Source organism: Oncorhynchus tshawytscha, linkage group LG28, assembly GCF_018296145.1.
Source record: "Oncorhynchus tshawytscha isolate Ot180627B linkage group LG28, Otsh_v2.0, whole genome shotgun sequence".
Taxonomy (NCBI): domain Eukaryota; kingdom Metazoa; phylum Chordata; class Actinopteri; order Salmoniformes; family Salmonidae; genus Oncorhynchus; species Oncorhynchus tshawytscha.
Window position 1 is genome coordinate 37,887,856 of NC_056456.1, and position 17,335 is coordinate 37,905,190.

The 17,335-nt window shown below is 40.6% G+C and overlaps 1 protein-coding gene across 3 annotated transcripts; it reads right to left on the reverse strand.

The window, feature by feature from the left end:
• Positions 1-423: 423 nt before the first annotated feature.
• faim2a (Fas apoptotic inhibitory molecule 2a) lies at positions 424-13,669 on the reverse strand. 3 transcript variants are annotated; one of them, XM_024402198.2, is made up of 12 exons: positions 13,485-13,669; positions 12,459-12,663; positions 11,570-11,694; positions 10,181-10,245; positions 9,223-9,276; positions 7,662-7,712; positions 7,307-7,346; positions 7,086-7,123; positions 6,848-6,935; positions 6,271-6,366; positions 5,376-5,425; positions 424-3,818 (listed from the first exon to the last, which is right to left on the reverse strand). In XM_024402198.2, exons 2-12 carry the CDS (start codon positions 12,628-12,630, stop codon positions 3,791-3,793), a joined length of 807 nt encoding a protein of 268 aa, XP_024257966.2. In that variant the 5' UTR covers positions 12,631-12,663; positions 13,485-13,669; the 3' UTR covers positions 424-3,790. The 3 variants fall into 3 exon arrangements, with proteins under 3 accessions (XP_024257966.2, XP_024257964.2, XP_024257965.2); XM_024402196.2 differs by having other exon boundaries at positions 5,372-5,425; XM_024402197.2 differs by having other exon boundaries at positions 5,372-5,425; positions 12,459-12,647; positions 13,485-13,581.
• Between the last annotated feature and the right edge of the window lie 3,666 nt (positions 13,670-17,335).

A 17,335-nucleotide genomic window follows, 5' to 3' on the forward strand; every position in this document is an offset into this window, starting at 1 on the left:
TTTTGACGTGCAATTAATTTAAGGTGTGATCCAACTTTAATTATACTGAACGGAAATATAAACACAACATGTAAAGTGTTGGTCCCATGTTTCATGAGCTGAAATAAAAGATCCCAGACATTTTCCATACACACAAAAAGCTTATTTCTCTCAAATTGTGTGCACAAATGTGATTACATCCCTGTTAGTGAGCATTTCTCCTTTGCTAAGATATTCCATCCACCTGACATATCAAGAAGCTGATTAAACAGCATAATCATTACACAGGTGCAACTTGTGCTGGGGACAATAAAAGGCCACTCTAAGATGTGCAGTTTAGTCAAACAACACAATGCCACAGATGTCTCAAGTTGAGGGAGTGTGCAATTGGCATGCTGACTGCAGTAATGTCCACCAGAGCTGTTGACAGAAAATGTTATGTACATTTCCCTACCATAAGACAATTTGGCAGTACGTCTAACCGGCCTGCCAAACGCAGACCTCGTGTAACCATGCCAGCCCAGGACCTCCACATCCAGCTTCTTCACCAGCGGGATCGTCTGAGATCAGCCACCCGGACAGTTGATGAAATTGAGGGCTATTTCTGTCTATAATAAATCCCTTATGGGGAAAAACTAATTTCTGATTGGCTGGGCCTGGCTCCCAAGTGGGTGAGTCTATGCCCTCCCAGGCCCACCCCTGCCCAGTCATGTGAAATCCATAGATTAGGGCCTAATTTATTTATTACAATTGACTGATTTAGTTATTTGAACTGTACAATCAGTAAAATCATAGAAATGGACCGGTTTATATTTTTGTTCAGTATTACAAAGTTAATGTGCCAGATTTTCACTTTTCACCAAAAATAATTGGCTTTTAAAATACACAAAGTGCTAACAAATGTTATGGAGATTCTATAGCGATCACTTCGTGCAAATTATATTGTATGCACTAGGCAGTTTCATTGTGAAAAAGAGACCACACTAAACAGTGCACCTATACAGCCTAACAGAACGAGCCCAGCCTTTGCCATAATTAAAGTGTACTTACAGGGCATCTAAAAAAGGAAATGTTTGTTTATTCTAGGTAATAAATGCAACAACAACAATAAAAAAAATATATATTCAAAAGTGGAATGTTCTAAGCGTGTCTAACTCGGTTTAAGCCTATGTCGAACACCCCTGACATATGTATAACATGTCAAATGTCAGCTAATGACAACTGACGTCACACTGACCCCACCTCCCGAAGATCTCTTACTTCACAATTGAACTAAAACAACCTCAAAACATGCCTCTATACAAGTTCTACATCAGAGTTCGGTTCATACATATTTGAAGAGACACACGACTACTCTAATTAAAAACACCTTTGATAGCAAAAAAAATACCTGTCAGTTCAGTCCAAGGCATAGTATAACTTGAAATCTGCCTTGACAACCTCGTAACACAGGCACGTAACTTCAAAGTAGAGGAAGTGAGTTAAATGTAAGAAACGAAACGTGCCCCCTAAAAAGCATTCCTTAGTCAAGAGCTACATTATTTTTCTTTAACCTTCTTCCAAAGTGTGCAACCCCCCCTATTTTAAAAGGATGGACTGGTGTTAGAAATACGGTGAAAACACCCTCCAGCTTTGTTGCACCAATCCAATACTCTTAAATTGTATGAGGCGGGATGAACGAGTGCAAAATTCTGGAAAAGGGTAACCTCGAACACCAGAAGGTTGTACAACAGAAGGGTAGAGAATCGGTAACCTCGTACAACCATCCAGAAGTCTCGCAAGCTTACATTCTGTTTCGCTTCACGAATTCCGCGGCAGTAATCAGCTTGGTAATACGAGGCTAGAGAATCGCAACCTAGCCAAAGACAAATGATTGCACCAAGGACTTGCAAGCGTCACTTTTATCCATCAACTTCATTTGGCTTGATGACATTTCACAGACCCAGATGAGAAAATCCAGATGTGCCAAAATCGGGGTCAAATTTTGGCTTGGTTAAGTCAATGTCTATAAATGTGATTTTAAGGGCATAAATGTAATCTTGAAATACTTTTCGACTCACCAGACAGTGACTGAAACTGTTTAAAGTAATTGTTTAAACAAAAGCAATGACTCTGATTTGTCAACTGTAATATATATATATATATTCCAATATAACAAAGACAAGAAAAGTTGAAGTACTACCAGGGGAATCAGCCAGTGTCCATTTAACTGGTCAACCACAAGTCACCCCGAATAAATGTGGTTGCAATTAACCCGTTCTCATATCTGTCCCAGCAAACTGATTGTCCACCAACAGCACACTGTCAGCTTATTCTTTTGCAGTCTCATTGTGATTCGTCAACTGCCTGGTCACGTCCTAAGAGTAAATTGGGAGACGTAGGGCAGATCTGAGATCAGCTTACCTTCCAACACTGCCTCTGTGCTGATCTAACATCCAACAGGGCTGTGGTCAATTTTAATTGAAGGCAGTCAATTCAGGAAATAAATAGAAAAATGTTTAAAATTATTATTCAACTTTACTTTCTGAATTGACCCGCCTTCAATTCAAATTGACCCCAGCCCTGAAGATCAGTTTACCTTAAACTGCCGAACAACAACACTCCCCTAGATTGGTTCTAACCCTTACACAGGCCCACAGCTAGCAACACTCCAGAGATTGGCAAGGGCTGAAGTGCCCCCTAGAGGTAGGAGCTTGCCTGTGCAGACAGAACTGAAATCCCAGCAGTTGCACACACACGCACACACTTCAAATGTTATATATATATTTTTTAAACTGAATTAAGTTGTGTGTCAACATTCAGGGAGAGGAAAAATATACGCAAACTATGCTTTTATAAGATAGAGTGGATGTGTTAGTTTATGGTGGGTGTGATAGTGTACTGCGGGTGTGATAGTGTACTGCGGGTGTGCGAGTGTACTGCGGGTGTGATAGTGTACTGCGGGTGTGCGAGAGTACTGCGGGTGTGATAGTATACTGCGGGTGTGATAGTGTACTGCGGGTGTGCGAGTGTACTGCGGGTGTGATAGTGTACTGCGGGTGTGTGAGTGTACTGCGGGTGTGTGAGTGTACTGCAGGTGTGCTGAGTGTACTGCGGGTGTGCTAGTGTACTGCGGGTGTGTGGGTGTGTATTTGCGTCAGATTACAAATATGTGCCGGTATGTATTTGTATCCATTCTCAAATGTGCGTGCGCTTGTACGAGCGTAATCAAACAGAAGTACGTGCATAAGGATATCAGAGTAGATGTATACACTTGAGGAGGCAGAGAGAGTCAGGGGGAGCTATTGAACGTGACAAGGTGGTGTGGCTATCCTGTTCTGTAAAGAGCCATGGCATTGCGGAATACTCTGCCACCAGAGGTTTCTCAGGCAAAAAACATCACCTCTCCTCTTTCTATAGAGCTAATCTAACTTTACTGTATATAAGAATATGAATATATGACGTGCGTGTGTACATCTGTTGTCTTTCTCACACACACACACTTACTTCATTGTTATTTTGAATTTAATGTAATATCTTATATTCTTGTCTATTACTGCTCTGTACTTTGTAATGTATTTGTACGTTTTATGTGGACCCCAGGAATAGTAGCTGCTGCATGTGCAGTCGCTAAACGAGATCCTAATAAAGTAAACTCAGCGAGGGGGAGAGGGTGGGAGGGCTATTGAACGTGACTACAAGGTGGTGTGACTTCACTCCTGACTCCCAAACAGCTGTAGGAGGAAGAAGAAGATGTAGACCACGTCCATGTAAAGGCACATCGCTCCGAACACGTGCTCCTCAGGACTCAGGGAGTACCGCCGGTTGCCCATCAGTAGCTGCACGTCAAAGGCCAAGAACTACAGAAGAGAGGGGGAGTAGAGAGGGAGAGCGAGAAGGAGAGAGAAAGAACAAGGGATGGGGGAGAAAGGAGAAGAGACCATTACTCAAGGTCCTAGAAAACTAAGTCGTCACTAACATTAACATTTGGGGCTTTTTAGAAATACACCACATGACCAAAAGTATGTAGACACCTTTCTCGTCAAACATCTCATTCCAAAATCATGGGCATTAATATTTTTATTTATTTATTTTTTATTTCACCTTTATTTAACCAGGTAGGCTAGTTGAGAACAAGTTCTCATTTACAACTGCGACCTGGCCAAGATAAAGCATAGCAGTGTGAGCAGACAACACAGAGTTACACATGGAATAAACAAATTAACAAGTCAATAACACAGTAGAAAACAAAGGGGGAATATGGAGTTGGAACTAAGGGACCTAGACCGAACCATTAAAAAACAGCCCCAGACCATTATTTATCCTTCACCAAACTTTACAGTTGGTATTATGCATTGGGGCAGGTAGCGTTATCCTGGCATCTGCCAAACCCAGATGATGAATCGTGATTCATCACTCCAGAGAACACGTTTCCACTGCTCCAGAGTCCAATGGCGGCGAGCTTTACACCACACCAGTCGAAGCTTGGCATTGCGCATGGTGATCATAGGCTGCTCGGCCATGGTAACCCATTTCATGAAGCTCCCGACGGACAGTTCTTGTGCTGACGTTGCTTCTAGAGGCAGTTTGGAACTCGGTAGTGAGTTTTGCAACCGAGGACAGATGATTTTTTTTACGCACTGCACACTTCAGCACTCTAAGTTCCTGTTCTGTGAGCTCGTTTGGGGTCTATACCACTTCACGGCTGAGCCGTTGTTGCACCTAGACGTTTTCCAGCATTTACAGTTGACCGGGGCAGCTCTAGCAGGGAAGAAATTTGATGAACTGGCTTGTTGGAAAGGTGGCATCCTATGATGGTGCCACGTTGAAAGTCACTGATCTCTTCAGTAAGGCCATTCTACTGCCAATGTTTTTCTAAATATATACATATTATTATTACATCCCCTTACATTGTGTGTTTAAGGTAGTTGTTGTGAATTTGTTCGATTACTTGTTAGATATTACTGCACTGTCGGAACTAGAAGCACAAGCATTTTCGCTACACTCGCATTAACATCTGTTAACCATGTGTATGTGACCAATACAATTTGATTTGATTTATGGAGATTGCATGGCTGTGTGCTCGATTTTATACACCTGTTGGCAACGGGTGTGGCTGAAATGGCCTAACCCACTCATTTGAAGGGGTGTCCACATACTTTTTGTGTGTGTGTGTGTATGTGTGTGTGTGTGTGTGTGTGTGTGTGTGTGTGTGTGTGTGTATGTGTTTTTGTGTGTGTGTGTGTGTATATATATATATATATACATACACACATTCAGCCTTCTATTTATACAGGTGATTCATTGCATTTAGATCAGAAATCTATTTTACAAGAGAAGAGACACCTGTCCCAACACCGCAGCAATCATACACTCATTAAGTGGTGATTTTCAATGATAGATGATTAAGTACCAACGTGAAGACAAGGGCACCCAGTCCAGCGTACGCTGTCTGCAACCAAGGTATCTGTGAAAGACAAACGAGTTCAGAAAACGCAGCATAAAGAGAGACAGGACAGCCAGTCACAAATGAGAGGAGACGGTCCTGTCCAACAAGGTACAAACTCTAGTCGACCTTTCAGGTAAAATCACAAAAAGGTCAGTGGTAGAGTTGTGAGAAAGTTCCAGGTTCGTGATTATTACTCCGGATAGGCTGTGGACACACAGAGACGTATGAGCCCCCCCCCCCCACCAAGATGGGCCGGCACGGTTGTCTGATAGGCTGAGCCGAGGTCATTTAAACTCGCGTTCAAAGTCAAACAAGGCATCAGCAAATTGACTTGCCCCGACTCTGTCATCAGATAGACACAGCCAAGATCATAGATCGTAAAAAACGGAAAGTTGGGAGTCGATAAACTTAGAAAAGAGCACCTTCTACATCGTCACCCCACCCCAGAATGTCAATTTGGTCAAACATGATTTGGTCAAACAGTAAAGTTCTTTACCCTCGTGCTTCCTTTAATGAACGTGTCTACCCTGAAGGAAGCTCATCAAGCATTTAGGACTTGGAATGTTCAATGATGTTCAATGATGTTCAATTTAGAATGTTCAATGATGTTCAATGATGTTCAATGATGTTCAATTTAGAATGTTCAATGATGTTCAATGATGTTCAATTTAGAATGTTCAATGAGTAGAAGTCTCTGACTATACTGTGCAATCCATTTCCTTTTAAATGTTTATTTTATTTTATTGACAAATACAAATCAATCAATATATATATATATATATATATATATATCATTAATTTAAAGTTTAAAAAAAATGAATATACCAATCACAGACTGTAGCTTTAAGAGGCATGTTGCTTACATATCCGAAGGGTGCGGTGAAGAGGAGCAACAGTCCCGTCACCATCAGCACCATCATGAGAGAGAAGAGCAGACCGTGACACGACGTAAAATCCACCTGGAACACAACGTCAAGACAAGACCGAAAACCAGGGGGCCACGTTCAGCAGGGAAACATAGCAAATAGAAATGTACTGAAAGAGAACAGAAATTATTCATTATTTTACATGTCAGAGAGGCATCTGAACGTTTTTGCTCTGCTGAACATGACTAAGCATGACATGACGTCAAGTCAACCTAGTTAAATGATCAAAATGACGTCAAGTCAACCTAGTTAAATGATCAAAATGACATCAAGTCAACCTAGTTAAATGATCAAAATGACGTCAAGTCAACCTAGTTAAATGATCAAAATGACATCAAGTCAACCTAGTTAAATGATCAAAATGACGTCAAGTCAACCTAGTTAAATGATCAAAATGACGTCAAGTCAACCGAGCTAAATAATCGCAATGCCACTGCTTTCACAAAACAGAATGATTTAACTTGACAAGAGAAACACAGACTGTGCTGTTGGCCATCTGCTTGTAAAAGCTCACCTTGGTCTGGAAACAGAAGAGTGTGATGAACAGACACACCATGGCGGTAATGCCCACACACAGCATCACCACTTTAGTGTTGTGGTAGCTATGGACACAGAGGAAGGATAATCAAGTTACTACCACCTCTGATACACACACAAAGTGACCGTCACAGACGGTCAAAAATAGTCGTTAGACAGCATTGCCTCACATATAGAAAAGGAGTGGACAGTCTACATTCACACACACAATTTACCTAGCCAGCATTCCTGCCATGTAAGACATTGCCAAAGTCTGGAGACAAGAAGAGGATCACAAACACACAAATATTACAGAGTAGTATGTATAGTATGAATTGCACCTCACATCATTTGGAGTACCACAACGTCAATAGAATGGTCATAATATCAGCGAGGCACTAACTAAGCATATCACTAACTGTCAAGAAGAGATGCTGTACCTCTGGCTGATACTTACAAATATCCCCAAGAGAATGAGGTTGGTGGGATACTGTCGCCTGTAAAAAGACAACGGGATACAATGACAACATTTTAGTATGAAGAGAGCACCAGGAGTTAAAACTTGGGAAGCATAGCCAGATAAAACCTTTTCACAAAACTTTAATTTAAAAAAAATCTTTAAAAAAAAAGAATCTAATAGACATCAAAGAAAAATGGATCATGTTAAAGTCAAGTGCCCCCATCTCTTAGTTATGAAAGTATAAATTGAGAATGTTGTAAAGAAGAAGAATAAAAGACAAAGAAAGTGGTAGAAATACAAAATAATAGTCAAAGTAAAGCTGGTAGTATTGACTAAAGAGTTGTCTTCTTACCGGGCACTTGTGCTGCAGACTAGCACCAGGTATGCCCCCATGAAGATGATGCTGGAACAGGAAGTTATGTGGTCACCAGATAGGAAGGTTGGCTCAGAGTGCCATATCAGTGCGCCTAAATCCAATGACGACAACACCACATCTAAAATGCTGGGGAATAACTACCGAAATAACAACATTCCCCTGAAGGATCTACACCAGTGGTCGCCAACCTTTTCTGAGTCAAGATTACTTTGAGTCAAAACGCAAGCCAAGATCTACTGCTCAGATTTCTTTTAAACATGAACATTACGTCCTATGCAACATTAACCAATTAAAAACAGATCTGTAGCAATGAGGTTTGTGCAGTAGGCTATAGGCCCAATACATTATCACTGCAAATTGGCTATACTTGAATTGCCCTGCCAATGTTGTTCTTCTGAGACCATTTTGAAATTATATTTACACTCAGGTAATAGATAATTTGTTGAATTACTTGTGAGGCACAGCTGAGTGAGTGTAATAATTAGCTTTTTTTACTGGACTGATGGTCTGCATCTGATGGTCAGTCTGTGGGGAGGGAGCAGTGGTAAAGGCTGCCTCTCACCCATCTCACCATCCCTCGCTAAAGAAGAGGGGACACGGTCTTACAGCTGATGGCGAAACTTAAGTCGCATTACTTCTGCCTCATGCACCAATTCATATTTACTCCAATGACCAGAGAAAGTGAAATATTCCTTGATATTTATAAAAAAAGAAAAAGAAAAAAGAAAAAGAGACAAAACACTAATAACAACAACACAAGTGTAACAGAACAATTTGTTACATCCATTCATTGCAGCTACAGTGCTGGTTGTAGTATGAGTGGAAGTAGGGAGATTTTGTATGTATTTTATGTCTCATAAAAGTGTTGAACAATGTATTGACAGTGCTGAATAACAACTTAAACATGAACTAACTCATAAAAACAGCAGCTCTTTGTTGTATTCGTTGAGTCTCTCTCTAGTCATGGTTTCAATAGTTTTTACATCTCAAAGTGTCAACTTTGCTGAGCGTCCGATTCTTCTTTTTTACAGTCTATGGCGCTAGGAAACTGTACAGACACGGTGCTCTGAGCTATCTGATTGGCCAGCGGTAGTCCTATAGGTGCACTTGATTTGCTCTCCGAGTCTGCCAGGTAGGCGGAGTTCTACCTTCAGACATATGAAAGGGTTCAAAATGGAAACACTTTGCATCCCGGCGCTAGGGCTGCTGAATCAAGTGCACCTACTGCCAACAGAGTGAAATGAATACAAAAAAATAAGAACTCAAGGCTTTATCATTTTTTTGTGTTTTTTTGTTTACAGAAATGTTTGGAGATCAAGTAGGAATGCCTTGAAGATCGACCCGTCGATCAAAACTGACCGGTTGGTGACCAATGATCTACACAATAAATGGACAAGTTGCTGCTTTCAAGGTAAGAAAATGTCTTAGGTGAACATTGGGATGAATCATCCTTTACCGTTAAGTCATTTTATGATATGCATTGTCTATTTTACCAGTTTGGCATTGGAAGACAGCACATAAAGTTGAAGATACTCACTATGAGGCAAGGTAGAGGATTCGATTGTACTGCACAAACTGCCGGACTGGTTCACTGTAAAGTTGAGCGAAAATACATTAGTTTTCAACAACTTATGAATGGATGGGAACCCATTTTTCAGCTTCAGATATACAGATTTTTTATAGCTTAGCCTCATCTTTATCAAACCATTCCAGTGAGAAGCACAAAGCATGTACTGAGTGTACAAAACATTATGAACACCTGCTCTTTCCATGACAGGCTGACCAGGTGAATCCAGGTGAAAGCTATGATCCCTTATTGATGTAACTTGTTAAATCCACTTCAAATCGGTGTAGATGAAGGAATGGGAGGAGACAGGTTAAAGAAGGATTTTTAAGCCTTGAGACAATTGAGAATATGTGCCATTCAGGGGGTGAATGGGCAATACAAAACATTTATGTCTTTGAGCGGGGTATGGTAGTAGGTGCCAGGCGCACCGGTTTGTGTCAAGAACTGCAACGCCGCTGAGTTTTTTCACACTCAACAGTTTCCCGTGTGTATCGAGAATGGTCCACCAACCAAAGGACATCCAGCCCACTTGACACAACTGTGGGAAGCATTGGAGTCAACATGGGCCAGCATCCCTGTGGAACGCTTTGTAGAGTCCGTGCCCAGACAAATTGAGGCTTTTCTTAAGGCAAAGGTGGTGGCAATGCAATATTAGGAATCTGTTCTTAATGTTTTGTACACTAAGTATATATTAGAAGGTGAGAATACATTTTTGATCACAATATGTAGACAGCATTATCTAACAAAGTGTTTGTACAAGTGCAAAGTTTGCACATGTTAAGGTGTTTGGGGTTTATTCAATTTGGAAAATAACCAGAGTTTGCAAGTGCAAAAAAATAAAATAAAAAAATGTTAAATTTAAAAAACACTTTGTAAATTGGGCTCTCAAATGTTTTCTGGAGTGTGGATTCATGTTAGTGGCCCTCACCAAAACGTGAAGAGAGCCACGATACCAAAGGTCACCAACAGTTGGACCATGAGGATGGAGAAAACCTGAGGATAGAAATAAGACATGTTAGAGAGTCTCTCACAAGAGACCAGCTGAGAGGACTACACAGTACTGAGAGGCTAGCTGAGATTACTACACAGTACTGAGAGGCTAGCTGAGAGAACTACACAGTACTGAGAGGCTAGCTGAGATTACTACACAGTACTGAGACAGAAGACACTATTAAGCTTAACACAGTACTGAGGCGAATCGAGCCGAGCCAAACCAAGCTGCACTGAACTGGCCTGGTAACCATCCAACATAGTTGCCGAAGAAAATCATGTAAAAGTGACAGCGCAGTTTAGTTCAGGTCGGCACGATAGAAGATTGTTTCACACTATACTATCTACCAGATAAGATTGATCTACGTTTCTATGGTTACGTCTAGTGCTGTACTGATGAAATACCACTCACTGTGGGCACATGATTTCACGTTCTGACGGTAGTCTTTTGACAGTGATGTAAAGAGAGTTAAAAAAAAACGATAGGACAGTGTCAGAAGAGGACGGTTGAGAGGATCAGAGTTAATGAAAGACTAAATGGGTCATTCCATATCAAAATGTTATTTTTTATTTTATTTAAACAAGGCAAGTCAGTTAAGAACAAATTCTTATTTACAATGACGGCCTACCAAAAGGCCTCCTGCGGGGATGCGGGCCTGGGATTAGAACTTTTTTTTTTTAAGAAATACAATATAGATATAGGACAAAACACACATCACAACGAGAGACACAACACTACACAAAGAGCACCTAAGACAACAACGTAACATTTTTGGTTGATAAATTTGATTTCCATTGATAATTTTTGTGTGATTTTGTTGTCAGCACATTCTATGTAAAGAAAAAAGTAGTTAATAAGAATATTTCATTCATTCAGATTCCCTTTATTTTTTTGAGCAGTATTTAGTCCCCATTTAGTTTTGTATTCAGAGACATGGGGGTTTGGACTACTTTTTTTACCCCGTTTTCTCCCCAATTTCATGGTATCCAATTGTTTTAGTAGCTACTATCTTGTCTCATCGCTACAACTCCCGTACGTACGGGCTTGGGAGAGACGAAGGTTGAAAGTCATGCGTCCTCCGATACACAACCCAACCAAGCCGCACTGCTTCTTAACACAGCGCACATCCAACCCGGAAGCCAGCCGCACCAATGTGTCGGAGGAAACACCGTGCACCTGGCATACAGCAGAGAATTTTTTTACATGAACCGAACCAAAACCTCATCAACACCTCTTGAACGTGGTATGGTGGTGAGCCTTTGTCAATAAAAATATGTTGACAAAAAAACAAACAAACAAAAAAAAAGGGACACTAGAGCCTCTCACTTTGCGAATGAACATACGTCGGATGTTCTTGTCCTCCCAGTTGCTTCCATCCAAGCTGTCGCTGGTGCTGGGGTCAGAGAAGGGAGAGGACATGTCAGAAGCGTAGGGGTTGGTGTAGCCCGGGCCTAACAGAGGCAGAAAAAGAGAATTAGAAAAGAAGTTGAAAACTGGGCAAAATAAAGTGTGGCGCTCATCTCATTTCAGAACAGACCGTCTAATTAAAAACTCAACTCAGAACTTATTGCAACAACAAAAAGGTTGGGATGCAACAGATCTGGAGAATGTATTGCAAATCCACACTCGTTTTTACATGTACAGACTAAAAATCTATTTTCTGGACATTGTACAATGAAGTACTTGAAGTTAGTGACCTGGTCTCTTTTAACGTGATCATTTTGCAGCGATACAATTGGGCCCAGAGGATGGGGGGGGTGAAAGGACAATACTCTTGGGAATAACAGCAGTCACGCAATGACCACACCAAGACAGTTATGATGAACAAGCAAGGCTAAACTCTGTGTCCATAAAACAGGATTAGGTAGAAGGTTATAAAACGGGATGAGGGAGAATGTTATAAAAGAAGATTAGGTATTTTTTTAGGATCCCCATTAGCTGTTACAAAAGCAGCAGATACTCTTCCTGGGGTCCAACACAAAACATGAAACATTACATAATAAAGAACATCAATAGACAAGAACAGCTCAAGGACAGAACTACATTTTTTAAAAATAAAGGCACACATGCATATCAATGCATGCACACAGACTATCTAGGTCAGGGAGATTAGGGAGAACATTATAAAACAGCATAAAAAAGGGGGGGTTAGTTTGGACATAGCAATTCCATTTCTATAAGATAAGGAGGTAGACCATGTTTCCCCTTGACTCACTGGGACTGGGGTGCACGTAGGCCCAGCTGGTGTGGATGGGCACCGGTGGAGGGGGCATGGGGGGCAGGTTGTCACTGTAGGGGGGCATTGCCACCATCACTCCACCGTACGTCTGCTCCTTGTCCCCTGCCATGGCTTCAGCGTAACTGGGCGGGGCGGCCGGTAGACTCATGGGTGAGGTGAGGCAGTCTGTGTGGGGAAAAAGCTGAGGATGACAAAGGATGTTGAGACTTAAACAATCTTTAACTTCTATCCCCTCAACTCCACTCTTTCGACGTTTGCAAATCTGAAGGAACCGGATAGACCTGAGTAGTGTGTCAGAAACCAAACTCTCCATAGCCATTAGAAGGCTACACATCTCCTGGCTGTCTGTTCAGAACTGTAAACATTGAAGGGGTAAACTTAGGGCAGGGGTGCCAATCCTCCTCTCAGAGAACTGCGGGATCTGCAGGCTTTTGGTCCAGCCCTGCATAAACACACTTAATTCAACATCGAGGAGAAGTTGATTAGTCGGGTATGTTAGACTGGGGCTGGTACAAAATCCTGCATGAGAGACCATGGCATGAGAGGTAGCTGTTCTTAGAGAAAATGTGTTGGCTAGTTAGCTAGCTACTAACGTTAGTGTTTACTAGCTCTCACAATGTGAAAATATTGATTCTGCGCGTAACAACACAACAGGTGGCTAACTCAACTCTAGCTAGCAAGCTATTAGCCGATGCTCTATAGAAGTCTAACATATTAGCTAGCATTACAAAAAAAAATGCATTAAAACGCATCATCTGTAATGTTACAATTGACACTATTTGCCATCGTTGCTAAAAACGAGAAGGAACAGCTAAATTAGCTAGCTAGTTACTGTAGCTAGCTGTAAGCTTGCTAGCTAACGAGTATCCCATTCACTTTTGTACTATTAGCCAGGTAACATTATGTCTGTTATTTTTACATGTTATTGCTGGACTGCGGATATCCAATAATATCAAGTTGTCGTGTACACTAGTTAAATGCCAATGAAACAATGATTTTTACCTGTTACACAGTTGCCAATCGATCAATGACCCAAATAATAACGGGCATAGAAAGCTTATGCAATGCGGGATCCTTGAGACGTCCCTAAACCATAAAGGCCGGTTTAGACTTTGTCTATCGACATATCTGTAGACGATTCGAAAGGGACAAGTGTCGCTGATCAAAACTACATTTTAATTTATACCCCTGTAGAATATCTATAGACCTGTCGGTTTCCCTGGGAAACAGACAGATTAAAATAATAATAATAATAATAATAATAATTCAACTTTGACCCTGTCGCTGCGTCCGTTGTCGTGGTTACCTGCCTGGTTAAAATTATTGCGTTCAAGACAAATGGGAGCTTTGGAACTCTACAGAGAGGCCCGAGTTCCCTAATTGGAATTACGAGTTGGATGACCATTCAAATCCATTTTTCCCATTCAGGACAAGTTCTCAATTATCTTGTTGTGAGTTTATTTTCTATAATAATTTTTAAAAAAATAATATAAAGTTAATTAAGAAGTTGTCAGTTATGCTCTGGTCATTATTTGAACTGGCTAGGCCGCTAGCTAGCTAACAAGATGGAAACGAACCAAAATATTGTTTAGAAAGTTGATTGTAGTTGCCTGGCTTTACTAGATTTGTTTTTAAAAGGATGAGTTTATTGGCATTAACAGTGGCTACCCGTCATTCAGAGCAGCATGATATGTGGCATTAATACGTGTCACATATCAGTTTATAAACCATGTAAAAAAATATATATAATTGAGTTAATAAAGCTGCATACAAACATGGTCTCTTTTTTGTTTTCTTGAGTAAGGCAGTTCCAAAATGCAGTTGTTTCAGCCTAGCTAAGTGCTTTCTGTGGGGCAAACCAGCATATTGCGCCGTGATTGGCTCAGTGTTCTGTCACTCACGGGGACACTACGTCACCGCCAAGTCTTAAGGGTAGAGCTAGAAAATTATGTCCCCTTGGGTGCTGCCATAGAGTTACATTAGATGTGCCCATCCAAGAAGGATCGAGGTTATTGGCCACATATAAAATTAAGTCAAATCACGTGATATGTACAGAAGCTTTGATTGGACTGATCATGTCAACATCATACTTTCAAAATCTTAGCTAGTAGTCATCATCATGAATCAAGTTGACAATATACTGGCAAATCCTTTTTAATCCTTGTCATGTGAAGAGAAATAATGAAGAGAAATTATAGATAAAAAGTATCAGTGCTCATCGGCCATTGGACATAAACATTACACAACAAGTTGGAAATCGCAAATACAACAATAAGTGGTTTGGAAGTAATTGGTGACAGTGGCTAACTGCAAGAATTGCACAGCAATCACTAGCCTGTTATTCAGTGGAGTGGCTGTGTGGTCCCAAATCTGGGATTAAGGGGCTCTTTTCCAAGTTTAACATGAAAAACATTCAACATTGGCCATGCTGTCAATGAAGCATGATTTGTGGTGTGCTCAAAACAACTGTTAACTCGGAACTGCGAAAACTTGACTTTAGTGAGTTCAAGACAACTGGGAAGTCGGGAATAAATGAGCTCCGACTGGGAAAATACGTTTTGAACGGTCATCCAACTCTGAATTTTAAATCTGGCCTCTTTCTAGAGCCATGACCTGAAGATCAATGACGCCATCGTGATTCAACCTTGTTTTTGTCCGAGTTCCCAGTTGTTTTGAAAGCATCATAATTCCAGAGAATGCCAGACTTGTGACAAAATTTGCCCACGAAGGACCACCGTGCCACCTTCCTGTTCAAGTGAGCACAGCACAACAAGGTGAGTCCAAAAATGTATTACATGCTGCTCCATAAATTATGTAATATGCCAGGGAGATATGTATACTGTAGCTAAGAAAGTAAAATGAAGTGTATGTTGTGTAGTAAGATGTTAGTAGCCAATGTGCCTCACCATAATACTTTGGTCTATTTACCCCTCTTAATTTCCCCTACTGTTCTGACTTAGTGGTGCACATGAAGCCTTTAACCTGTTTTAGAGAAATATAATCATTGAATATTGTAAGAGCTTTCATTGTCTGCTTATATGCCCCCTTTATTTATCCTATGATTCTGACTTTGTGTACAGGGAGAATATTGTAAGAACGGCCCATATTCTGAATTATGTCGCTGTACATTTCAAAAGTGCTGAACACATAGTTATATTGTCTACGTCCATCCTAGCTCCCTCATTATTGTCTTAATCGAAATTGCAGATTGTCTCTTGTCTGCTTGTTGCTCCCTTGTTCCATAGTTTGGAAATCTTTGTCTATCGACCTGTCTGTAGACAATTCGAACGCAAAACATTTCAGATTGCCTCTTATCCACTTGTTGTCCCCTTATGCCATAGTTTTTAAATCTCAATTGTCATTAGGAAACCACATTTGTTTTCGCAAGTCAGCCATGTTTTTTTTTTTTAAAGCAGTAAATGAGGCTGAATGAACTGTTTCGCTGCCAGACAAGGCTCCACTGATAGCCAGGTGTAGCAATGGGTAATGTTGGGACTGCTGTTGGGACAGCTTTATGTAGGCCTTAACAGTTTGTGGGCACCGTTTGTCACCATTATAGTGCAATTAATGTATTGTTTAGTGCACTGGTGATTTTAGCATGTAAATCTTGGTGGATTTAAAAAAAAAGTGGGACGCATGCCAGCAAAGCCACTACACAACACTAAACAATACATTAATTATCCTATAATGGTGACTAACGGTACCCACAAACTGTTAGGGCCTATATAAAGCTGTCCCAACTGGTTTAGTGATGTGATTTGTAGTGGCTTTGCTGGCATGCATCCCACAGTTGTTTTTTTTGTCCCACTAAGATATATATATATATATATACATACATACACACACACACACAGTATATCAGCAGCGACTGGAATAATTGTTTTGAACGGTCATCCAATTTAAGAACTCGGGCCTCTTTCTAGTTTTTTTTTCTAGAGCTCTTCCTTTCGGACCTGAAGATATCTGACGTCATGTTTTGACCTCGTATTTTTTCCGAGTTCCCAGTTGTTCCGAACGCGGCATTAATCCCCTACCGTAACCATGTTAAATGTCAACTCCAATGGGGTAACGTCGGGGTTGGGACGTCCCAAGGATGCCAAGTAGCAAGGACGTTAATAGAAAACACATACAAGTATTTTCCGGCTTCTGCCTTCAAAATAAAAGCCCCTACACCAGAGACAGAGAAAGGAGATGGGAATCCCGTTTTGAAATAGCAAGCGATAGTAATGTCTTTTTGTAGGCACCAATTCCGACATGGTCCGTTGGTTGGGGAAAGCCTATGATGGCACAAGTATCAAACTCATTCCACGTAGCGTACACTCTGTACTTGATGCATTAAGGTCACTATTTAGTCAGTGGTGTAAAGTACTTAAATAGTACTTAAAAGTATTTTTACTTAAGTCGTTTTTTGGGGTATCTGTACTTTACTATTTATATTTTGACAACTTTTACATTCACTTCACTACATTTCTATTAAAAAGAAAAAACACTTTTGCTCTATACATTCCCTGACACCCAATAGTACTTGTTACATTTTGAATGAAAGCAGGACAGAAATGGTCCAATTCAGACACTTATCAAGAGAACATCCCTGGTCATAGCTCCTGCCTCTGACCTGGCGGACCCACTAAACACAAATGCTTTGTTTCTGAATGACGTCTGAGTGTTGGAGTGTGTCCCTGGCTATCCATAAATTAAAGAAACAAACAATTGAGCCGTATGGTTATCTTAATACAAAGAATTTAAAATTATTTATATTTTTACTTTTGATACTTAACAAGTACATTTTTGCATTTTGGATTTACTTTTGATAAATAAGTATATTTAAAACCAAATACTTTGACTTTTACTCA

Bases quoted from the DNA above. Each gene is read 5' to 3' on its own strand.
- faim2a (XM_024402196.2), bottom strand. From the start codon at position 12,630: ATGAGTCTACCGGCCGCCCCGCCCAGTTACGCTGAAGCCATGGCAGGG. The intron at 7,124-7,306 runs GTAAGTATCAGC...TCTTGTCTCCAG, and splicing joins TCATTCTCTTGGGGATATTT to ACTTTGGCAATGTCTTACAT. The intron at 6,367-6,847 runs GTGAGCTTTTAC...GTTGTGTTCCAG, and splicing joins TCTTCTGTTTCCAGACCAAG to GTGGATTTTACGTCGTGTCA.